The sequence below is a fragment of the Branchiostoma belcheri genome, unplaced genomic scaffold (assembly GCF_001625305.1).
Source record: "Branchiostoma belcheri isolate BF01 breed outbred unplaced genomic scaffold, Haploidv18h27 scaffold150, whole genome shotgun sequence".
Classification (NCBI taxonomy): Eukaryota; Metazoa; Chordata; class Leptocardii; order Amphioxiformes; family Branchiostomatidae; genus Branchiostoma; species Branchiostoma belcheri.
In genome coordinates this window covers 326416-353043 of record NW_017802936.1, presented here as the reverse complement: position 1 = coordinate 353043, position 26628 = coordinate 326416, and the positions used below count along the sequence as shown (strand labels likewise).

General features: G+C 41.7%; 1 protein-coding gene across 3 annotated transcripts in view; it reads left to right on the top strand.

Moving 5' to 3' along the window:
• The window catches only part of LOC109465466 (voltage-dependent calcium channel beta subunit-associated regulatory protein-like), a 66491-nt gene extending 41710 nt beyond the window's left edge, over nucleotides 1-24781 (top strand). For 2 of the 3 annotated variants that reach the window (XM_019762752.1, XM_019762753.1), the window contains exons 3-7: nucleotides 989-1099; nucleotides 5410-5558; nucleotides 13535-13596; nucleotides 20304-20457; nucleotides 22369-24781. In XM_019762752.1, the coding sequence (XP_019618311.1) occupies nucleotides 1067-1099; nucleotides 5410-5558; nucleotides 13535-13596; nucleotides 20304-20457; nucleotides 22369-24157 (2187 nt within the window). In that variant the 5' untranslated portion in view covers nucleotides 989-1066 and the 3' untranslated portion in view covers nucleotides 24158-24781. Of the gene's footprint in view, nucleotides 1-20; nucleotides 124-988; nucleotides 1100-5409; nucleotides 5559-13534; nucleotides 13597-20303; nucleotides 20458-22368 lie in introns of those variants that run through there. The other variant, XM_019762755.1, reaches the window with a different exon arrangement.
• Nucleotides 24782-26628: the final 1847 nt, after the last annotated feature.

The following is a 26628-nucleotide window of genomic DNA, read 5'->3' as shown; positions in this document are numbered from 1 at the left end:
ATTTTTAGATTCTGGGGAAGGCACTCTGGTCGTCAGCCATTAAAGGTTGCTCCGCTGTCAGAAGGTTCGGATGACTTCAAGCAGAAGAGCGAGTCGCCCTGCGGCAGCCTGGCACGTTCACAGGTAAGACACGTCCTAAACACGTCTTTACTAGCCTCTACCAGGCTTCACAAGCGGCTGCAAAGAGTAGAAATAGGCCAGATGGACGGAAAATAGGCCAGGAGAGCTGGTCCATTATACACTACATTTGCCGCTTAACGAATGTGATCTTCAATGGACCAACTCCCCTGGCATGTTATCTGTCTATTTAGACGCTCTTTCCAGCCTCTTCCGAAGCGTGGTGTAGGCTAAGTCGTTACACTTGCAGCTCATAAAAGTGCTAAAATCATGATTCAAAAGAACGGTCTCTTTTACACCAGATTCAATGTAATACTTGAGTGAGAGAAACTAGAGTTCCGCTATCACATACCTCCGCCCAATGATATCAAACTGACGTCTGATGAATTATTAATTTCTTTATTACACCTCTCTACGCCTCTGCATGCTGTCTCCAAAGTTTTCACAGCAAAAAAAAAAGATAACCATTTGCATAAATATTATCTAATTCTCCACCCAATGACAGGCTTACTTTATCAAAGAAGACTATTCTATCATTTCATATATGGGGTCTTCTCATTGGTCAACGTCATTTAGGTAAATGATAATGCACGATAACTTTGAGGTGTAAGAATATGATAAAAGTTATCGCTTCGTGTTTAGCTACTTGTCAGGATCTACACGTCAAAGCATCCTGTAAATTGCCAAGTCAAACTAATTCCGCATATGCATATAACTTAGTGATTTGAACATGAGATTTGAAGTGCCGTATACTATGTGTACTATGCATCTTAAAATGTGTGACAGGTTATTGTTGACTTAACCAACACATTTGACTAAAGCGAGATTTTGGGACAGATGACTAAAGTGAATAAACCCTGCCTCTCCACAGACACAGCGGACATGCATTGATGTACAACTGACGTAATCGGACGCATGCGCAGATGAGCGTGCGACACACTGCCGACATATGGACTTAGGCACCGAATCTAGCAAGTACCCGGTGAGTACACAACACAGCTTTGTGGGGGTGACCGGTACCCGCTGATTACACAACAGCTTTGTGGGAGGGACCGGTACCCGGTGAGTACACAACACAGCATAGTGGGAGGGACCGGTACCCGGTGAGTACACAACACAACTTTGTGGGAGGGACCGGTACCCGGTGAGTACACAACAGCTTTGTGGGAGGGACCGGTACCCGGTGAGTACACAACAGCTTTGTGGGAGGGACCGGTACCTGGTGAGTACACAACAGCTTTCTGGGAGGGACCGGTACCCGGTGAGTACACAACACAGCTTTGTGGGGGTGACCGGTACCCGGTGAGTACACAACACAGCTTTGTGGGAGGGACCGGTACCCGGTGAGTACACAACACAGCTTTGTGGGAGGGACCGGTCACTGCACCAGAAATGGGGACTTGGTACGCCTACATTTTTGTGTTGTTTCTGTCGGCTTTTTTCCTGGGCTAAGGCCATATTGATTTCATTATATGGATAACACCCGCGCGCGCATGAATTTTCGGCCGTTTCCATGCAAAAAAAACAAGTTTTCAGCCATAGTATAAATCGTACAAAACAGCAAATATATACCGTAAGTGACAAGAAATATTGGAAAACGATACCAATGTCGTAGAATGCCAAAATCAAAGAAAAAAAGATAAACAAAAATGTAAACAAATGAATTGGAAGAGTAGATTATTCGCCATACCATACTTATTTGTCATTTGTTCAAGCTTCATGACCACGCAGATTTTATAATGAAAGCAACTTTCTTTTACAATACTTTTTTTATTCTAACGCTCGTCAGTTTTGGGTTTCTCAGAGGATGTCACCAATATAATCAAATCAACATGGCCTAAGTTTGCTCAGAAAGACCCGGTTTTCTGCAAAGTCGATAGAAGATGTATATATTTTTAATTTGTCCAAAATGTGTGACAGCTTTGGGGTGAGGACTTGAGATTTGAAAGAAAGGTAAAATATGTTTTAAAGTGGCTGTTTTCCATATGGTTTCCCCAGAGATCCCACTGGAAAGATCGTTCGGTGGTCCCTTTCGAGGCGTGCGTGTGTATGTGTGTTGGGAGGGGGGGTGGTGGTGTCTGGATGCTGCGACAAAAAATAAGACAACTTCAATTAAGATAAACAAACAAAGTTACTTCATCGAGACATGACCTTCGAATCAAAGTGTCCCCTGTCAGACCGTTGGGCCAGTAAACCTTGAATTTTACCGACTTGAGTGGGCGCTATTATTTGCCATAAAGATTGTTCTATACCTTTTAACGTGCCAAGGCCTTCATAGCCTTACGATTTTTTGCCTGTACCATGTTTCCAGTGGAAACTCGTAAAAAGACGCCATAAAAGAGATGTATTGAGTACACGTCAAGCTCTACGTTGTGTGACTTTGGCAATGATCTTTTGAGCAACAATATGTTGTCTACAATGGACAAAAGAGAATTACGATCTAAAGTGACGGGCTTCAGTTTACTATCGTACTTTTACTGTTTTGAAAATAAGAATTCGATATTATATTGAACTCATAGCAAACTTCACTGCCTGTAAACTATACCACAGATTTGTTCCATTTTGACAAGTCGTACCAAGTAGTTATGGGAGGATAGGAGAATAACAGGAATAACAGTAGAACATTGCGAGTTCAGGGGTTCGGTCATCGTAAATGGATAACCTTAAAACAACTCGCAATTCTGGATAAGAAGTCTTTGTGGTGCGGGGGCACTGACCAGTGATCCCTAACCTAATATTTCCCCCCGCCTAATATTTGCACTTAACCTTCCCAAATGGGAAGTCTTTATATCGATAGCGATAAACTTTGCCGAGAAGGTTATGTTTTCAGTAGCGTCTGTCCGTCTGCCCGTCTGTCTGTCTGTCTGTCTGTCTGTCTGTCTGTCTGTGAACAGCATAACTCAAGAAGCTTCATATGCATTGTCATTGTGGTGGGTAGGTCTTGGTGAGACCTAAAAATGATTAGATTTTGGGCCCCCTGGCGGCTTTCCTTGGTACTGTAGCAAAACCTCCAGTTTCTATAACTCATGATCTGGACATGCTAGCGTCACGAATCTTTAATGGTAGATAGCTCCTGGGATAGGAAACAAATTACATAAGTTTGGGGCCCCTAGCGACTTGTTCTGTAACTATCAACTTTGTTGAAAAATCTTTGATTGAGAATTACTCAAGAACCGGTTGACGGATTGTCGTGATTTTTGGTATGTAGGTAGCTGAAGTGATGCTTAACTAGATGATAATCATGCAAATCAGGAGCTAATTTGCATAATTAATGAGGAAGTTATATAAATCTTTTCGTTCGATAATAGGACTTTGAAACACTTGTGACATATGTAATTGAGAACGAGAGGAACATCTGAAGATATAAATTACGTAAATGAAGACCTAATTTGCATAATTAACGGCGAGTTGTTAGAATCTTATAAAAGTGACTGCTGGGTATTTCATACTTGCCGCAAGTTAAGTAAAGGTGAACATCAATAAACATAATTTATTCAAATCGTAACATCATTTACATAATTTATGAGGAAGGGCTAAATTGCCCTTTTTGTTAAGATAAGGCTGTAATTGGGTGGAGAATATGACCAACTGATATAATCCATGCTAATGAGGCTCTTATGCGCGAAATCAATGTGTAAAAATGTATAATTCGTCCACTGGAGGGGTTAACATCATTTTGCGAAGGTATGAGGTTGTGGAACTTTTGTTTATTTTTTTAAGTGAAAAGTATCGTATTAACGGATATGAACGATTCTTTGAAGAGAATCACCAATACAAAATAACCATTTCGCAAATTAAATGGGTTGGAATGTCACCCCTTATTAACATCTGTGTCCATAATATCATCAGGGTCCATAATATCACCACCTTGAGAAACAACAGTGTGCTTAAAGATATTTTTACTGCAACATACTTTTGGTATGCACTCCTTCCCACATCAAATGTACATACCTAGGGTATGTTGCAGTAAAAATATCTTTAAGCACACTTTTTCTCAAGGTGGCGATATTATGGACCCTGGTGATATTATGGACACAGATATTACATCTCTACTTAGTGTTGTTGAAGTTTGGGTCAGAAAAATTATGTCAATATCCAAATATATGAAGAGGGTGCTTTTCTGTTGCCCATTTCAGCCCGCCTCCCGCCCGGTCTTGTTGTTACCTCCATGAAAAATGGAGGTATTGTTTTTGGCGTGTCTGTGTGTGTGTCTGTGTGTGTGTGTCTGTCTGTCTGTGTGTGTGTTTGTGTTTCTGAACATTTTGTGACTCCTTATTGGTGAATGATCGGAATTTTTACCTTGTGACGTGTAAATTACTTAAAGGGTAACACTACTATGCATATATTATGTTTTAATGTAGAGGTCATTTACATAATCAATGAGGACATGTTGAAATGGAGCATGACAAAGGAGAAGAATTTTACACGAAAATATTGTCATTTGAATTTATAAAACAATAAATTAAACTAGATTATGCTAATTACGACATTATTTCCACAGTCAATGAGACAAATAAAAAACATTTACAAAAGCTCAAATATTTCATGGAGGTATGAGATTTACGAATTCTTGTTGGTGATGCACCGAAGATGAATCGATGTTGGCTTCTATCCAAATTCATCGTTTGCAATATTGACTACGTTTGCAACCACAGCTTGGGTTCGTCAGAACTATTGGGCAAACACACTCTGTTTCTGTCAGCTTTGAAGTGATTTCTAATGCCTGCACTGTTGACATTATAATAATGTCGTGTGTGGCATTTGTTTGCCTGCAATACATAATAAAACCGCTAAAGCGCATCCAGTAATTGGCAATTGGGGAAGTTGGCCGAGTTGAAGTCCCCCCCCCCAAAAAAAAATGTCACAACAGTACATACAGGAATTCAAACTTTCTTAGATATAACAATTTTTATGGAAAGAGTGGATTTCAAAATCCAACAGTCTGACCACTGAACGTTTCTAAAATATTCCATTGTTTTATCATGAAAGTTCATCTGTGTTGGTAGTTGCATGTTTGAAGTTAAAACTTTTGTTCCAACACAAAAAATTCTCTCACCTAGAGCTTTCGACCAGTCACTCTGGTCTTCCTCAGTAGACTGACCCAGTGAAGCTTGTCACGTAGCTTCTTTGAAGTGTGACGTCAACACTGGGTCAGAGGTCAGAGGTATCTGGTAGACGATGTCGACCCCCGTCGCGGTTCAATGTAGGGTGATATCCAAGCTTCACTGGGTCAGTTTTAACTAAAGTTTTAACTTCAAACATATTTTATTGTTTGTTGTTCATTCTTGCCAGGGAGACGTTACCCAGGGAACGAGTGAGGAGGCTCCCTCCAACCTTCCCACAGTGCTTATCGCGGTCGGGGCGGTGGGCGGGGCCGTGCTGGTGGTGCTGACCATCGCCGTGTGCAGGTACTGTCTGGGGCGGCGCAAGGGACTCAAGAGGTGGGCACGTGCGGTTTGTTCTCCATAGATGTTGTTGTGTACGAGTGCCACCCAACGAGAGAAATTACATATTAATAACAATAACAATATAATAACCTTTATTGTACATTCATTCCCTATCGGGCTAAGTACAGGTGAACAAATGAAATGGGTAATATACATGTTTGTAGTACAAACAGCTCTAAAACTACTCTAATACAGAGGTTCCGCTTCTTCTCGTTTCTTTGTGATGTAAAAAATATAATTTGAAATGGGTTTGTTTAATACAGGATAATCAAAGCGCATAAGAAAGATAAAGTTTTCAATATTAGGCAAGTATTGTAAGTATGGAAACGTACTTATAATATATCTACAAAGATCATTTCTTTCATTACTATATAAACTACAATCAATAACAAAGTGAGCTTCATCTTCTACTTTGTTAGAGCTACAAAATTGGCAAATCATACTAGTAACTTAGTGACCTTGGTTTCGATGGGTGTCCCTCGCAAGTCCGTAAGACTAGCTGCCGATGGTGGAGACGTGTCACGGGGTGACGAGGGACACAGATAGACACCGACTGTCGTTGTTGCTCGGGCCTGCCCCCTGTCTCCTATGTTTAGCTTGTAGATAATTGATGTAGATTGTGTACTAGGGCCGAACCAATTTAATTTCTTGGTTAACGGATTCGCCCGCTTCATTTTTTTTCAGATTTGCAAATAAAAATAAAAATTCAGAATCAACTGCAAAATGCTCATATTTTGCCCTGAACTGTTGAAAACAGTCCTTTCCATCCTAATTATTACAGTTATTCCATCTTTCAATGCAATGGTATCATTAAAAGCTCAAAATTCATTGTTTAAATTTTGAACCAGCCCGGTGTGTTGACTTCATGGCTCCTATCGTACCATTTTGGGCCATAATAGAGGATGCCTAGGCCTGTTTTTATTTTCTTCGCCCGCCCGCTCCATTATTTTTTAGAAAAATCCGTTAACCAAGGAATTAAATTGGTGTGGCCTAGGGGAGTTATAAGAGGGCTAACACCGGGGGATCGGGGAGTTGACCTGTAGACACGGTCAGTAACAGACGGATGGAATAAAAGAGATCCTGATAGAACATTATTCTTGGCTCCCGAGTCTTGAATATTCCTATACGTGACACGTGCGTGCGAACCCGGAGAAAAGAAGACACCAATATTGGTGTCACTTGTTGACTTTTTTTGAATTTTGGGGTTGATATTTAATCGCTCATCATAAATTTTATCGTTACGTATAAAACTGATGGTGAAAAATTAGATATCAATTAGGACCTTCCGATTTTGAAATCTCTTCTTCTGGACGTGCTATGGCCATGACTTTGGATGCTAGAAAACTTTTGTGCTACGGTTGAAGCTTGAAGTATATCATTTAACAACGTCATGTATGTTTCACAAAAATGCCTCTTACCACTCAAAGTTAATAATCTTAAAAAAAGAACAAAAATGGTTTTGAAAACTCTGGTCGGGGAGGGGTCAAGATGGGAATATAGCTGTTTTGGTGGTATGAGTGTTGTAACGATGTGTGACTCACATCTCCTTGGTGACTTTAGTTGGACTAAATGCTAATAATACTGAACTTACTTGCACTATTGTAATGTATCATTTAAAATGTATCATTTCTAGTGTTTGTAAATAATGGTTACGTGCGGTAAAGAATTGCGTCACTTCTTGTGGCAATGTATCTGACACTCAACCACTCAACATGATACTCAGCAAAAATATGCATATTATACGTTCTATCTCTGTTACGTGACCCTGTAAGAGTGATGACACGTGAGTAGAAAAGGTGTGGAGGCGTTATTTTCTAATAGAATATTCTTACCGTCCGTTTGGATCCCTCCCGTGTGTCTCTATAGAAGGGAACGATGAATAGAGAGATACACCCCCGCAGTCATTTCCCCAACCACACAGACTCCATATTGAATACGGGCCTTCATATCCTACATTCTTTTGTATCCGTTTGTTCGGGTGCCAACTTGAGCAAGGCCAAATATGAAGGACATCGTCATCTGTATCTGTATCTGTATCTGTATAGCCGGTATAACCGCCCTTCGGCGTAACACACCAGCTTCTGTGTCTGTATAGCCGGTATAACCGCCCTTCGGCGTAACACACCAGCTTCTGTATCAGTATAGCCGGTATAACCGCCCTTCGGCGTAACACACCAGCTTCGCAGGCACGCGGCGCGGCGGCAGCTAGCTATATCACACCGAACGGCTTGTTATGGGTTCACCACAAAGTGGTGAAACCATATTGCTTTTTCTCATGATTCTCCTCCTTCTTCTCCTCCTGCCATTTCTTTAAATGGATTCAGCTTCTTCATTTGGGGGCCTAAGGACCTGAAATTTGGTATGGAGGTACAGTAGGCAAACTACCCCCAGGTCGTTTTTTTAAATTTTTATGATACAGGCTTTTAGAATGGTTTTATTTGAGTTTTTTGGCTGTGTTATAGCAAATGTATTACTGAGTTAGTGTGCAGTGTTACCAGATTTGGGCATGAGTCATCACAATGGAATGCAGGGCATCAACCAATAGGCATGCAGCTTTCCTCTATTCTCCTTGCTGATTGGCTGTTGGAATTTAACAGGCTTAACTTAATTAATACCTGCACAGAGCCATTCCATACTGACAGTATGTCTGTATTCAAGTGTTTTGGTAGGTATTTTAAGCTTTCCTGCTCCAGCATTGGAATGCGGGGCATGAACGCTTCTTTTTTTCTTGAAAATCCACAGTTTGCATTATGCAATTAAAAATCCTAACCAATAATGTAGGGAATAGCTATCCAACTGTTGTAGTCTTAGTTGTATGTTACTTCATACTATAGTTATATTAATGTAAAGCATTGTTTTCCCTTGTGTTTCTCATTCTTTCCCTGCCATGTCGTAAAATGTGGTGAAGCCATTGCTGTATTTGCTCCAAAGCAAATGTCGGCCTTTCTAGTTACACTCAATCTTTGCACATTTGATTGCAGGAGTTGTTTAAAGCTTTCTAGTGATGATGCCCCAACTGTGCTTGGTGGCAACGAGTTCCAGTCTACGATAGTTCTGGGGAAGTACGAGTTTTTGAATACCTCAATTCTTGGTTGATAACTCTGATATTTGAAGGCATGACTGTTTCTTGTTCTTTTCTGGGCTGATATCAGATACTTAGTGGTTGGTACATCCACCAGTTTATTAGTCATTTTGTACATCATGCACAGTCTGGACATTCTACGTCTGTCTTCCAGCGACCCCCACTGTAGTTTTCTTTTCATTTCCGTTATACCAGCGCCCCAAGGCATCATAGATAAGCATATACTGTGCTTATGCAAAAACCGGAGTTTTAAGGTTTTCGTCGGATGTCTTATTGGATCAGCATTTTGCTTGTTGAAGACATCTTTTCCGACACAACATGTGAAAACTATAGATGAAATGTTTTCCTTAAATACGCGAAATATTTTGCGGATAAATTAAATAATGCATTCTGCCGAAGCGCTATGCACAATAAGCTATGGGGGGTTAAGTGGGGTCGTGTGGCGTAGCGGCGTAGCGGCAGAGTGCGCGACTCGGAACTAAGAGTCCCGGGTTCGAGTCCTGACATGCCACCGATCTTCTGCCCTTGGGAAAGGCACTTTACACGACTTTTCTCACTTCGCTCAGGTGTAAATGAGTATTGTCCTGTAATGTATTTGTCCCCTGTGTTGGTGGCGGCATTAATATAAGTTGAAAAAACTTGAGTGTGTCGTCACCACGTCTGGTGATTACATGTTGGAATAAAAAAAATAATAAGTTATGGGTTTCGCGCAGGCGCAGTGCGTTCTCCCGTGCGTTCACCTTAGATATATTACCCACAATGCATCACTCCGCGTATGCGCAGTTGGAACTCTGAACTCGTTTATTGTGTCACGTAAACCCTTTATCACAATCTGCACATTCCATCCGTACTCAAACAATATACGCAACTTTTAGGTCATTACTTTTTGATGACTTAGTCGCCTGTATGGCTGATTGGTAAATTGATTATTTGATTGTTTGGTTCACTTGAACAAATGTCTGCTTTGTTTCATTGTTTGGTTGTTGAGTTACAGTCTACAGTTTATTCAAAATTACTTTCATGCATCAGATATTTTCCCATGTTTTCTACCCAATTGATTCCGCTGAGTGCTCAATTACTCGACTGGTTTTAACTACTAGTAAATGGAACATCAAAAGGCAGCACGACATGTTCCTTCACTATGGGCTCACCTCGTTCTACTCGTACTTCCCCAGAACTATCGTAGACTGGAACTCGTTGCCACCGAGCAAGGTTGGGGCATCATCACTAGAAAGCTTTAAACAACTCCTGCAATGAAATTTGCAAATATTGAGAGTAACAAGTCATTCGGAGTGTAACAAGTCATTCATATAGCTAGCTGCCGCCGCGCCACGTGCCTGCGAAGCTGGTGTGTTACGCGAAAGGGCGGTTATACCGGCTATACAGATACAGAAGCTGGTGTGTTACAACGAAGGGCGGTTATACCGGCTATACAGATACAGAAGCTGGTGTGTTACGCCGAAGGGCGGTTATACCGGCTATACAGATACAGAAGCTGGTGTGTTACGCCGAAGGGCGGTTATACCGGCTATACAGATACAGAAGCTGGTGTGTTACGCCGAAGGGCGGTTATACCGGCTATACAGATACAGAAGCTGGTGTGTTGCGCCGAAGGGTGGTTATACCGGCTATACAGATACAGAAGCTGGTGTGTTACGCCGAAGGGCGGTTATACCGGCTATACAGATACGGAAGCTACATGTGTTACGCCGAATGGCGGGTATACCGGCTATACAGATACAGATACATTCCGTCACGTTCTGGATACAGTAGTCCACGGGCCGAGAACGGACAGTGCTACCATGGATTTTTATAAAATCTGCAATAACCAAAGTTTATTTTAATGTATGACGTCATGTCCGCATGAGCAGTGTTCTTGCTTTTGTCACGTGGCTAAAGGACGTCACACAAAAATACACACAAAAATAACGTCCTCTACATGCAGAATATCGATCAAAATTATTTTGTGATTCATGTGGCCTATTTTGCCTATAATCCACCAGGAAATTATCATTTTTTTCAAGCGCTTTTCAAATATACAAATGTATCAAGTGTTTTTAAATGTCATTTTTGACACAATAGAAAAAGTAAAATCTCCCATTACACTAAACCAGTCTTGATTAATGACTGAACAATTCACTGTCTCTATGACGTCATTTGTTGTAGATTACACACGTGATCACGTGGGTAGTTAATTAAATGTTAGTCAGCATGTCGGCGGCATGTACTGCGCCTGCGTAAAACCTGTAACATCACGGTTTTCCTTGGATTTTTGATCAACGCAGCATCAGAATTTTGCTTGTTGCAGACGATCTTTTTCCACACAACATTTGAAAATTATAGATAGGATGTCATTCTTAAATATTTGAATACGACCTTAAACAAGACGATCTGCCAAAGTCAATATGGGCAATAATTAATTACGGGTTTCGCGCAGGCACAGTAAGTTCTGTCATCGCGCTCTGATTGGCTATGACGTAATCATATTGACACCTGACTGTGATTAACCATTTTAGAACTAACGCCAATGATCTTTCAGGTGAGGATTATGCAAATGTGTTTCGTTCGGGAATGAATAAACATCGTACTACTTTTGAATATTATAAAAGAACTTTATTGCACGACAATTGCACATGGTACAATGTATGACAAACTACATAAAGAGAGTAACAACAATAGAATAAGTGTGTTGAATAAGACCTAATGTCGAATAAAACCTAACATATCTTTATACAAATTATTCAAATAATATGGGATGGCACAAGTCTTTGATAAAGTGTTACAATCGAGTGGGCCAATCACAAGTTTCGGTATTTATTCTAATAGCAAAGAATTCTTTATATATCTACCTATTTTTGCGTTGTGGGGACCATTACATGTAAAGATATATTCAAATCTGTCTCCAAAATCGAGACTCTTGAAATCTGTTGTACTTGATTCGAGAAATGTAAATAGTTTCTTACGCATAACATCATATTTGGTACATTCCATAACAAAGTGAAATTCATTTTCTATATGCTTTGGACAAAATGGGCAGAACCTTTGGTCAGGGGCTACAATGTATATTGTAAAATCTACCTGCTTCAATATTCAATTTATGGCTACTGATTCTTAATTGAGTTATTGTTTTACGAATCTCAAAGTTATTTATATCATAAAGGTATGTTTCTTGTTCATAACTGTTTTTATAATTTGCTAAGAAAAGACAGTTTAGAATTACTTATATATATATATGTTATACCACCTACGCTCTCCAAAATATGGCCGTGACTTGTGTACGAATAAGGGAAGACAGGAACGTCACGAGTTGTTTTGCGCAGTCGTACATTAACTCCATTTCCTTCCCCCGTGTCGGATCCGTACTTAAGTCCATTATTTATAGCCAGCCTAAGTGACTAAGTGCCCGTCCCAACTGTCAGTTAGCGCGGCTCCCATCCTTAGATTATTAACGCCCGGGGACTTCCCCTAACATGCCGTTCCCAGTCCCCATCAATAACTCAACAATTTATGTCACACCAGAAACAGATGGAGCAAATATCTTTTGTACCACGTTATGCTCAATATTCACCATACTTTTTTTTATAAATAGAGAATTGTGATAAAATTTACCGTGGCGTCCAGATAGAAGAAATAATGATACCAATATTAAAAGATAACAGGGTGGATTAATAGCGTTATTACCAACTGTTCGTTTGGTAACATTTAAACAATCTTTTTAATTCTAATTTTATAAATATTTAATATAATACTTAAACTGCTACAAATAAACAACTAACCGATTGATACAGATAGCGATAAAAGAATAAAAGAATCAAAAAGAAGGACAGTAGTTATTAACCGTTTCGGTGGCAACTTTGAAAGCAAATATAAATGAATAAGAATCACCTCATTAAAAAGGGTTGGTGTGTCTATTTTGTCCCCCAAACCTACACAGAAAATGCAAATCACTGCCCACGAAATGTAAAAGCGAGCGCTCCGATATCCTCCCCCCACGCACCTCCCACGGACTGGGCTGTATTCAGCCCCAATCTCTCTCCGCGGCTTGAGGAGAAACAGGTGTGTTTGCTCCCCTGTATATAATACGTTCCTGAGACGGGCTGTCTTCGTCTTCTTATTCCAGAATGTGGGCCGAGCTATAGGTAACGCTTTTCCCGCTATTTCATATAACCTCTCAGTAAACGTAGTCGGACCGGCACGCGTTATTATATAGGATAATTGATTTTATTTAAGGTGTTTTGATAGCTTAAAAGAACGGGAAAAATTATTCTCACAAATAAGAGCAATTCAATAAGTTTTACATTGAGGCTTAAAATATGTTTAACATAAGCAAAAAGTAACGGAAAGACTAAGCATTAGAACTCTTGTAATATCAGCACCTTGGACAGTGCCTTTAATTTTGGGGATCATTTTTTTAAAGCAGATATGCTCGTGAAAGGAGCTCTTGGTGAAGGCAACTGCCCATACAGGCAGCATTGAACGATTTTTACTCACGTCTATTGTTACTCGTTTATTGATTTAATCTCCATTCCGTGATGGCAAATATACGGCGTGTCTCTATGAAAAAAGGGATGGGTACGAGCCGTACCACGAGCTGACGTCATACTCGTGTTGGCGTCGGCAATCTTCGTGCATCGTCGGCGAATGACGTCGACAGACCTCCCCTCCCTGGGTCCGACATTTTGAAAACCATTTCATCCTCTCCATTTCTTCCCCATTTTGTTCCTCTCCCTCCTGAACACGGATATTTCCGATGCCATGTCAAGGGCACTTCCCTTCTGTTCTAGCGATTTGGGAAAGGGGAATCTTCGAACCAACGATTTCCAACCCTCTTCTGGAGGAAAATGTCCGTAACATTTTGTTTTGACCATGTGTTTTCCATCCACTACAGCGAAGTGAGAGGCGACTATGGGGAGGGTGAAAATTTCGACATCAACGTTCACACCTTGTCAGGTAGGACGTATTCCTTCTTTATCCACCCCATAACTACCCTCTATAATGGAAAATCGAAACCAAATCATCATATATACCTTGAATACACGACCAGACTGTCGTTGTAGTGTCTATATGCTATATATTTGTAAATCATATGCAGCCAAAGCATAGGGGTATGAGCTAACATATAGTATATGTTCTCTCTGATGCTTCAGGCATTGGCACTACTGTATCTGAAGTATTAGTACTATATCTGAATCTGGCACAAGAGAATGATCTTGCGTTTTATTAACCATCATTAATTCAAAGATACATAAGAAAATACACCATGATATGCTTATTTATATTATGCCTATATTATTTATATATACACCATGATATGCTTATTTATATTATGCCTTATCTATATTATGCCTATATTAGCGTCAACACTGAAGAGTAAATGCTACATGGGGTAAACACAAAAGTATTTTATCATAATTATACACACATGAATGGGTACGTGTTCCGTGTGTTGTCATGTCGCCTGAGGTATCGCATCATCTGTCTGACCCGAAACGTAATTGACACGTACGTACAAATGTAGGATTTAATGAGATTGTGGAAATGTGGGGCACAGAGCCCTGGGGACCTAAACAGATGTGTAAAGTGAACGTAATACAACGGCACACAAGCAGATCTTGTCTTCTCTTTTTTTGGCGACGTCTCAGGGAGGAGCCTAATGATACAGTATTGTGTGCAGTTTGCAAGAATTCTAGGAATGGTGCAGGAATTATGTCCACAGGAATGGAATGTCCACAGGCATTTCTCTGACCCACATCTATGCCCAAATTCCTGAAAACCATTGGGAAGACCTCTCTGCCCCGGATGGCCCTACTTTCTGTGACCCCGGGGCTCGCTCACTATACGCTCAGTGGAGGAGTGCACTGTATCTGTCTAGACTTAACAGGTACCAAGTCTTCCTCAAAATCATGAAATGATGGCAGTGCCATGCAAACAATAACCCTAACGGCAACCACCGTCGCCATGGCAATGTATGTTTTCATTGCCAGTCTTGTTTCTGTATGGTGCAAGAGGTATAATTTGTGCATCTCTCGTCATTTAGCATATTTTTATGCTTGTGTGCAGTACCACGTAATTTCTTTGTATGTTTGAATAGAAGAAAATGTTTAAAGAGCAAACATCAAAAATTAAAATTTGACCACCAAAGCAGTTATTGTTGATCGAAGGCTGCACCACTTTGTAATCTATGTTGTGTTTTGATGAAGAAGTTTAAAAAGCAAACATTAATGAATAATTGAAATTCGACCATCAAAACAATTATCTAAATATGATTTCACCAAACGCTTATGGGGTTTTAAAGACAGTTTGTCATTCTTGAAAAAAAATACATCTGAAGATAATTAGAATTGCAAGCAGCCATTTCCAAAGTCACATATTAAAAACATTTTCAACATGACAGCAAAAAAAAAACTGCTGCACTTTCCTACTATTGCATTTTTGGTTTCTAAAATTTTGGCGTTTACTTTTCCTCTTCTTTTCCTTTACGTAACGTATCTGATCAGTCGGGATTAGTTTGTTTCCTAACGGCGTATTGGATTATTTGCCTAATGGAATCGACCGCCCTTACACCTGGTGCCTACCGTTTACCTCCAGGTGGACAAAATCAATCCGCCTCTATGGCCGTGTTCATGTGAAGTCACACAAGGCGCTTTACATGTGGTTTACCCCGAAGCCGGTTTCAAGTGGGTCCATCTGAATGCTCCAAATCACATTGAAAGCGCCTCGATCCCAAATCACTTCTAGAGGTGGTTTCGAATCGGTTTTCCCGCATCGCGATTTGCGTCTGAACGCAATTTCATTTCAATGTGACTTCACCCGGTCATGGATTACGGGGTGATATTTCTTTATTTACATGCAATACCAAATTTTACGTGGCAGCAACTTAAAGAGAAGTAATGGTAAAATAATGTGTCCGTTCTAGGACGAGGTTCACCGCCTCTGGCGGGACCACGTCGGCATTCGGCCGAGATATGCTGGGAGGGGAGCACCAGCAAGCAGGTCGTTGACCTCTGTCATTAATAACACACTACCTTGCGTGTTTTCATCAAACAACAATAAATGCAGCTTCGGAAAATTGTGATCGGACACGGTTTGCAAGGAATGTATGGCACGTGGACCAGATGTGAGTAATGCGAGTTACCCGAATCGCGGTTTGGGTGACTTCACATGAACAAGGCTTATACCTGCATCAAAACCGAGCCTGTCTAACGGAGTGGTCTGTTAAAGGGGCATTATGTAACATTTTTGCAAAACAAAATCAAAATATTTTGATTTAAAAAGACATTCAGGGGATTGTAATTTACTTCCACTTTTCTACATATTTGTGGGATCGCGTGGCGTAACGACAGAGTGCTCGACTCGGAACGAGGAGGTCCCAAGTTCGAGTCCTGACATGCCACCGATCTTGTGCCCTTGGGCAAGACACTTAACACGACTTCCTTCCCTTCGCCCAGGTAAAAATGAGAATTGTATTGTCCCTATGCTGGTGGCGTCATTAATTTAATTTGAAAAAAAAACTTGAGTGTGTCCCCACAACGTCTTGTGATAACATGTTGAATTTATAAAAAAAAGCATGTGTGCAATTATCTTATACATTTCTGGCTGACATTAATAACAACGCAGACCTATTTTGTGACACCACCACAAAATACCAGAATGTCAAGAAAAATGACTGACAGCTTTTGTATCCACTTGGTCGTATTTTGGCACCTCCAAATCCTGAATGGCACTTAATTGCAATGGAGCAAACTGATGGCATTCTTGAGATAGCCGTGCGTGTGTCGTACAAAATCCTACGACGATTGTGACCGTAAGACTTCAACACGACTCACCCCGAATTCTATTTGGCTCGTTCTCATTGAAATGTACAAAATGGTGGTTTTGGGGGTTGAAAAATCGATGATCTGTTTTTTCAGGCAAACCTACCTTATTTTTTAGGAAAACATCTCAATTAATGATTACCAAAAAAGGACAGCTTAATTGCCATGGGAAGTTACCGAAAATTTATGCACTTAGATAAGACATATGTAAACAATGCAATTTTTTGTGCGGCAAAAACGCTGGAAAATCAATATGAATTGGGTGTACGATAAAGCTTGTATTCATGACATCACTTCAAAAGCCTTTAGTTTAGGCGTCAGTATCTATGAAAGTGCTTCTGTCAACTCATTATTTACAGGTAAATATACACGTATTGAACACATAAAGATAGCACAGTGTAGTGTATAGAAGTAGGAAAAAATATCTTTGGAAGCAAAGAAGAGTAGAACATCTGAGTCTGTTGACGCCACAGAGGGTTATTTTTCTTCGGATCCATATTTTTTCTACTTTATTTCCAACTATTATGTTTATGGTGCATAGGGAAGGGAAATTCAATCTCTTGTTACGTCTTTTCCGCTACACGTGTAACTTCCGTTACCGGTAACGGATGTTACAAAACGGACGTTTTTGTTTATTTCTCCAAGAAGATCTGCAGTTTTTATCTTCATCATTTGAGAACAAGAGGGCATAAGTACGGACATTTTAAAACTGGGCGACTTTTTATATACCAGGTGAAGAAACTAAAATTGAAAGTAAAAACAACGGTAACGGATGTTACATTTATTACTGTAAAACAATTTGTTCAGCGAATGTGGCTATAAATGACAGCACACACTCTTCTCTTCTTCTCTTAGAAACCTAGAAAACTTGCTACAAGTCATCAAAATGGCAATTTCATGTCTTATATGTGACTCTATCTAAACTGCACGACCGTCTTACTTGAGCGGTAACGGATGTTACAGAACTTGGCGACAGGTATGAAACACCTCGCACGGCGTACAGGAATAGTGACAGGAGCGATCTGACTTGATCAATCAGAGGGCCTGGCCATCCGACTTCACCAGGCAGAAAACTACTGCCGTAATCAAATTGCTACGTTTTAGGCTGCTTTTTAAAGTTTCTATTTCGTCTCAGGCGACAGCCGCTTTTTAGGGGGAGAAATCCAACTCTCAAGTCATCAATCAAACCTAGGTTTGTGGTACATTTTTCGTAAAACATAGTAAGTGTAGTGGGAAAGTGAAAAAAGCAACAATGAGGTCCATGATTTGGCTCAGACCTAGTCCTAAAGAGTGGCGACAGCATTTTGTACATTTGAATGAGAACGAGTGATTTCCATTTATCAACCATCTACCAAGTACGCTTTACCACATTGTTCCTTTTTTCGTTGAAATATTAGCTTAAAAGGCTGAGTATGAAAGGAAAAATGATCTATGTTGTAATCGAATGACAACGTAAAAGCAAGATGATTTATAACGAAAGACGATGGCTGTATTATAATACAAGGTGCTCGCCTGTGTTCAGATAAACATAGGAATTGGTCGTAATATACGATGCACCTGAAATGCGCTAAACCTTTTTGGACTACAATGTTAGCATATTGGGGTGTAGGCTGTGTTAAATTTGAAATTTATTTCTGATTATTATCTATCTCAGACGTATGATTATGAACTAAAATTTCTCAGTAATTTCTTGTTTCGTCGATGAAGGTTAGACATCCAGGTAATACGATACGCCAAAAAGCAGTTACTCAAGCAACTGGATATGATTTTGAAAACGTCAGACGTTTCAGCTAGTATCCACTAGCTTTCGTCAGTGACTGAGAGACCAGATGGGAAATGCAGGTTTATAAGCACAACCTATTGATTGATGTGCAAATAAAGTGAAGACAAATTTTTGGACTAATTTACATTATCTTGTCTTGACTTGTCTGACTTTTGTTCCTTTTTCGACTTCCAAAAATTTGTCTTCACTTTATTTGCATATCAATCAATAGTATGTGCTTATAAACCTGCATTTCCCCTCTGGTCTCTCAGTCACTGACGAAAGCTAGTGGATACTAGCTGAAACGTCTGACGTTTTCAAAATCATATCCAGTTGCTTGAGTAAGTGCTTTTTGGCGAATTTCTTGTTTGTTTTTACTTATAATTTTACATATGGATTCGTTCAATGAATCTTATTATTCGTGGCTCTAAGTTGGTAGTCTAAATTGATATCAATCATGAAACAGATAGCCTATATAATGTATGTGAGCACTGGAAATCCGTGAATCGAAGTAGAAGGCACACACAGCAATTTCAGGGTAGTAAACCTGATTTTGAAGTCAATTTTCTGGGGCTTTTTTCATGTACAATTAGTCATTTGAATCAACTCCTTTTCCCATACCACACTGATAGCTGGGAGGCTAGAATGCGATGTCGCTGCCAAAAACGGTTGCTTGTTTCGTATGGTTGTACTAACAAGCTACATGTTCATGATTCCTCACGTAGCTTTTTTGTGGGCTATTTTAGTTGCCTAAATTATGATGACGAACATCTGATGCTGTGGACACGTGATTTTTCCCACGTGTGACGTCAGCAAAGGGTCAAAGGTTGTCTGAAGTCAAAATCTTGGATACCGAACAGGATTACTTCAAGAGAGGCATAAAAGAGGCCATATACATCAGGGCACTTCAACCATTGCTCAACCGGGACGGGGGGCGATATCGACCTCGGACAACCTTTGACCCTTTGCTGACGTCACACGTGGGAAAAATCACGTGTCCATAGCATTTGGGCCAGATAGCAGAGGAAGACTGAGTGATTTAGTCGAAAATTTCTGGTGAGTCAAATTTTGAGTTTAAGTTTTTCATAATGACGAACATCTGCTTAGAAGGAGCATTGAATGCCAGTACAAATATTATCAGACAGGTTTCCTCATCCAGACGATGTTTGTTGTTGCAGCGACCCTGAAATTGCATTGGATGCATTTAACAAGGAGGGATGAAGAAATGTTTTTAATTCAAAATATGTTACATGTTTGTATCGTTATAGGTCAGACCTTTTTTTTCAAAAGGCTGCCCATCTGGCCGTAATATCCATTTCTCTTTGATACGGTGAATTGATGTGATCGAGGGTTAACCCGAGTGACCCAGGCTTTACAGATGGGAAAATCTATATCCATGCGGGCGATAGATTTGCATTAGCGTTATTGGCGCGCGGTCATTGACCTTCCCATCACCTCGATGGTCACTATGGTAACGTCATCATCATAACAACTAACGTCACGCTAATGGTTCTTTATTCATCTATTTATTCCTTTTTTGTTGAAGATACAGCTAAGGTTCCTCAACTAGCACTGGGCTATTTTAAGTACACATATATTTATCTATTTATTTATTGGTTTATTTGTATCAACATATCAACAACACATCTCGCAGCCTTGACATACAGGGCTGAATTCTGATGTTTGTTTACAATATAAATCATTAATTAATAGTAGAGAAATACAAATTACAATCATGTCGGAATCTATTAACGAGACGGAGTTTCGCCAGGCCTCTGTCTGGGTGATTTGTATTGAACCACCAACTCCGAGAGTGAAGATGGGACCACCCCACCCTCGGGACCCCTACTATTGTCCGAAATGTGTGGTGGGTTCTTTAACGTGCGTAGGGTGTGGCTCTTCCCAAACATGGAACTGCCATTTAACGTCCTATCCGAGGGACGTCCCTAATGGAAGCTAGGTACTCATTTCTACCTGAGCGAAGTGTGTGACGCCCGCCGTCCCGACTCTGGTTCTGAGCGATGGTTACTATGGCAACATTGCCACAATAGAAACTGACGTCACGCTGTTTTTTTTTTTAGATATTCCCGAAGACGCCGTCCCGACTCTGGTTCTGAGCGGTGGTCAGCTGGGCGTTCCTGACCAATCCACGCAGCGCAGGGTGTCCTTCCAGGGTGTGGATCTCCTTGACGACGACGACAGCCCCTTAAGGAGGGACTCCAACAAAAGGAGAAGGTGAGTTCTGTACTGATAGACAAGCTTTCACTAGTAGTTTTGTCTTTGTTCCTCCAAGTTTGTATTGAATTTTTAATCGGGTTGGACCCTGATCTCAGTACTATCGATTGTTTATTTTGTCAAATCGAATTCTTGCCGCCAACTGTACATATCCTTAGCGCTCGTACCAGACTAACTTTTAAAACTTCAAAGACTTTCAGTCATTTTAATGTAGAACGACAGTAGTGATCTTACTCGTGAGAAATTATATTGTTTTACTTATATTGCTATATATGACGATGACGATGGTTTTTATAAATTTAGCATATTACAAGTGTAAGTTGCCCTCTTATATCTACTAGTATTGTCTGACATGTTCTTTGTTCTTTTCAATAAACCAATCACTACTACTACCACTAAATTGAAGTATAGGTAAGAAAGTTAAAGGTAGTATAGTATTAGAAGTAGAAGCCCGACACTGTCCTTCCACAGCCTTTTACCTCCCAAACCGAAGACAGACACTCATTTTACAACTGGGTAAAGTGAGGAATGTCGTGTAAGGCCACAGTAAGTAAATTTTATGGATGACATCCTTCGCAGACTCCAAATCTAATGCGAGAGTGCGAAAAAAAACAAGGCGGGCCCAAAAAAACATTGTACAAAATGGTTTTGATTCCGTGGGAACGTATTGAAAAAATAATATACATCACTGCATCAAAGTAAAAGTAAAAAAATAAATCAGAGCCTTGTTTTGTCTCCTCTCTTCATGTTTATCTGCCATATACGTTCCAGCATGACAAGGCATGCCATTTTGTCCATTTTTTTAATGTTGACCACCGCCAAAGGGCAACAAAATTTCTTGTTCTTTTTTCTAAAATCAGGCGAAAATCAATGCGCGCGCGGATGTCATCCATAAAAATTACTTGCTGTGGCCTAAAGTACCTTTCCCCGTGACGCAACTTCTAGCCTGGAATGCCAGGGATCGAACTCGTGACCTCACGATCTCGTGTGAGCTAGCCACTCTTCCGTTGGAATGTTCCACGTCATTGTTAAGAAAGTTTGCTTAAACGAGTTGACTTGAACTCGACGAAGAAAAAACAGATGTACAGGAGATCGCTGGATCTTCCCGTCATTCTATCTAGATAATGGACGTGTGCACGGAGCCGTAAAGAGTAGGACATACATCTGTTACGAAGCAAGTTTAAACTGTAATTTCCAGCACAAGAAATTGGCTTTACCCAAATTTTCGACTGTACAACTGTCCTTGTCAAGGAAAGAGATCCACTGTGACGCCACGTTATACAGATAACACACGTGACTCGGTGTGCAGTATGTGGCGCCCCCCGTCTTTGTTAAGGAATGGTTGTAGTGCCCAGCATAACATGACGTCATAGAGGCGGTGGATTGTTCAGTCGTTGACAAAGACTGGAGTTGTACAGTCAAAAGTCCAATTTCTTGTAAAACTTGCTTTAATGACTTCTACCAATACAAATGAACTGTCAAGATAATACACGTATGCTGTGAACCTGATAACGGAGAAGGGTAAACGTGTCCCCTTTCTCAGTTTCTTCGAAGACTGATTCGAAGTCACGGCTACGTGCATAATTATTATCTGAAATAACATTAATACAGAACTGTTCTTCAACTCAAAAATTTGTCTCATCGGAAGTTTCGTCTAAATCTCTCGTTTTTCATCAGCTATCTGACCCAAGTGCTGTAGACACATGATTTCTCCGCAGGTGTGACGTCAGTGATGAGTCCACGTTCGTCAGAAGTCGATACCGCCCACCATCTTTGTTGAGAGAAGATTGGACTTTGAGAACATTTAATTATCATTATGTAATTTATCAACTCAGATGAGACTAAGAACGGGTTTTTGAATAGGATTGTAAGGTCTAATCGCCAGTCTAACGATATTTCCACACGTTACAGATACACGGAGGGAGACTTCCACCACTTGAAAAAGGCACGTCTGAACAAGACCTTGGGCCTTCCCGCCATCCTGAAGTCGGCCTCCGTGGACTCGCCCCGCCCCGCCCGCGAGACTTACCCGCTCCTCACCATCACCCACGCCGACGAGATGGCAGACGAGCCGGAGAGCCCGAAGGAGACGGACACCGAGTCCCCGGGCCCAGACAGTCGCCGCTCGGATCGCAGGAAGTCCTCGGAAGTCAGCGTGCCCGTAGAAGTACACCGTGGAAGCGAGCCCTCCAAGGAAGGGTCAGGAGAACAAAGCGCCGTCAGGCAGTTCTTCCGCAAACTGCAGAAACACGCCAGCCTGGACGCGGTGTTGCCTTCGCAACAGAAGATTCAGCAATGGAAGACAAGCAGGCCTTGGAAGAGCTTCGACTGCCAAGTCCTGAGCTCCCATCCACGCCCCCTGCTGAGACAACGTGCGGTGTCCGACCCTGTCGAAAGAGACCCGGGGAAGCACGATTTCACGCTGGATCGAAAAACTAAGAACTCTCCAGGCCGATTCCAGTCCACGGAAAGCTTCCAAACTGTAGTAGGCGCGGAGGACATAACGGCGGGACAAAATCAAAAGGTTGAGAACAGAACGACAAGTCTCTCCACTCCGGACAACAAGGACCTGTCCCGCCACATCTGGCAACTGAGAACCACCCTGGAATTAGACACGGCGTCTCAGCACAGCGCCGAATCACCTAACGGGGACAACCTGTCCAGTCCGGAACAGGAAGGAGCCGAGGGAAGGAAGGGGACGGAGATGGGAGGCGTCTCGCCCGCTGTGGCAACGGCGAGTGCCGAGCCGGGGCCAGCAGGTCCGCGGTCCTCTCGCCGCCCGTTCTCCCGACAGGCGAGCGAAGAACGCGAGACTGAGGGAGGCGGAGGTGAAGACCCGCCCAGCCCCAACACCAGACTCCTGATGATGCAAGCAGACAGCGGCTACGTTTCCATAGAAAAGCAGCCGAAACTGGTGCATCAGAAGGAGGGAATACGGTTTACCTTTGACGACGAGGACCTGGAGTCGATGGCAGCCGTCCCCGAGGTACCAATAACTTCTCCAACGGTAACGTCTCCGCGCGTCACCGTACAAGACTTCAGTCAAGAGCAGGAGAAGCAACAGGAACACGGGCAGGCGCAGCTAAGCCCTGTTCCTCTCAGCCCGAAGTCGGCGGCAGAGAGAAGGAAGTCCTTCACCTCTGACGGGAAAGCCGAACCTGTGCTGATGGAGCTGGAGGCCTCCGCAGAGGGAAACAGCAGTCACCGTCCCGCCAGCCCGTCCAAACAACTCGTCGTCAAAGGAAAATTCCGCCTCGCCTCGGCGAAAGAACGCTACGAGTACCCGAGACGAGATTACAGCATCGACGAGAAGACAGACGCCGTCTTTAACGAGTTCCTTCGACAGGATGTGATGTTTGAGGACACTCTGAGCGTGCGCAGCAGACGGAGGCATCACCGGAAACGTCACAGCGAGAGCCTGTCAGAACAGGCCAATCACAGCGCGCAAAACAGGTCGCCCGAGAGACACAGGCTCCCAATTTCTGGCTCGAACACTTTGCCGCACGACAAGAGCAAGAACAAGGGCATCATGCGTCGGCTGGTACCGGATAACCACGACAGAAGCATGCATAAAGTGGTGACCGAAAGAACTGACGACCGTGTCTCAGTGGAGAGTGGTAACATTTTACCGAGACGAGCAACAAGTCCAAACACATCTACTTCTAGTGAGAAAACAGACACCGGCAGAAATACACTATAGCTGCGCGAATGCTGCGGTCGCGATCGGTAGTATGGAATAAGTGAAAATGCTTATATTACCGTCACCAAGAGTGGCTTAAAAAGAGAATGGAGGGCAGTGAGAACTATCTGTGTAGGGCTTTACTTGTACAAACGTTTCGTTTTCTGTTAGCCCGCTTTTACATCTAACGATTCAAACACAGCCTTTTTTGTTTTCAGGGACACATCTCAGAACAACGTAGAATGATTCAATCAACAATTTAGAATGATTCAGACGTAAGACAGTTTACACCATTGGATCTCACCACCAGGAGTTTTTGAAAAGTTATAACAAAAATATTTTTGCCCTGTACACAAGTCAGATTTAGAGGAAAATGTACACGTCATAGATAATACCGTTCAAGATGTACAGAAAGAAACCAAATCAACTGAGATTACGTAATATCTATCACTTATATACTTAAACATTTGCATCATTTTATCGACACAAGAGTCAAACAATACAATAGTCTATTATAAAGATGAACTTTCCCATCAAATTGGAATAAATATCACTGTAAATGTTGCATGATCACAACACAAAAACTACGTATGACATTTTCATAAGTATTAATAAAAAGAACCTACCTACAGACGGTATCGCAAAGCGTCTGTGCTGTCTTTTGCTTTGAGATGTATGTTGTATTTGATGTAGAGCTTCATAACAGATATGAACTAGAGTTCGAGGAACACATGCCTGCCTTCGCAATGTTAAGAAGAACTGTTAGTATTTTTAACCTTTTCAGTTATTATGTTATGGGGGTGTAGTCTTGTTCAATAAGTCCTATCCCCTCCATCCAAACCCCTTAGGCCCTGTTCATATAAAGTCAGTGAAGGCGGTTTACATGTGTTTTACCCCGAAGCCGGTTTCAAGTGACCCCATCTGAACGCTCCAAATCACATTGAAAGCGCCTCGAACTTCTAGAAGTGGTTTCGAATCGGTTTTCCCGCATCGCGATTGTGAACGCAATGTGATTTCAATGTGACTTCACCTGGTCATGGATTACGAGGTGATATTTCTTTATTTATATGCAATACCAAATTTTACGTGGCAGCAACTTAACGAGCAGTAATGGTAAAAAATGTGTCCGTTCTAGGGCGAGCTTCACTGCCTCTGGCGGGACCACGTCGGCATTCGGCCGAGATACGGTGGGGGTGGGGGGTGGGGGGGGGGGCGACCAGCAAGTAGGTCGTTGACCTCTGTCATTATTAACACGCTACCTTGCGTGTTTTCATCAAACAACAATGAATGCAGTTTCGGAGAATCATGATCGGGAACGGTTTCAAAGAAATGTGTGGCACGTGGACCAGATGTAAGAAATGCGAGTTACGAATCGCGGTTTGGGTGGTTTCATATGAACAAGGCCTTATTTCCTTGTGCGGGTTAGTGAACCTGCCTACACCACAGGTGCAGAGCAATCTGTCACATTCAGATCACAACGCATCTATTAAGGAGCATAAAATCAATTACACAGTTCTACGGACAAAAAATGTCCTAGCATCATCTAGTTTTATCAATTCAATTACAAACAAGACTGACAATGAAAACATACATTGCCATGGCGACGGTGGTTGTTGGTAGGGTTGTTGGCACTGTCATGATTTGAGGGAAGGTACGTTGTGGTCTATCATGAGTTTGTTAAAAATAACAAGACACATGCAAATGTCAGTAACAGTTTCTCATATCGACATCATTAACCATCTACTGAACCAAACGTTCCAAAAACGTGTACAGTTCCATTCAGGACGACATTTCAAAGAATAACATTGATATTGTCAGTGTCATTTGTCCACATACAGGCAAGTCCCATCTGCCCTTGATACTGAACACTGTCCACACACAGACAAGAACACCTGTCATTGGTACTGTACACTGTACACACACAATCAAGCACACGTATCATTGGTACTGAACAATGTACACACACAATCAAGTACACCTGTCCATGGTACTGACCACTGTACACACACAATCAAACACACCTATCCTTGGTACTGAACACTGTACACACACAATCAAGTACACCTATCCTTCGTACTGAACACTGTACACACACAATCAAGTACACCAGTCCTTGGTACTGAACACTGTACACACACAATCAAGCACACCTATCCTTGGTACTGAACACTGTACACATACAATCAAGCACACCTACCTGTCCATGGTACTGAACACCATCCACACACAATCAAGCACACCAGTCCTTGGTACTGAACACTGTCCACACACAGGCAGGCACACCTGTCCTTGGTACTGAACACTGTCCACACAGAATTAAGTACACGTGTCATTGGTACTGAACACTGTCCACACACATGCAAGCTAGCACACCTGTCATTGGTACTGAACACTGTCCACACACAATCAAACACACCTGTCCATGGTACTGAACACTGTCCACACACAATCAAACACACCTATCATTGGTACTGAACATTGTTTACACACAG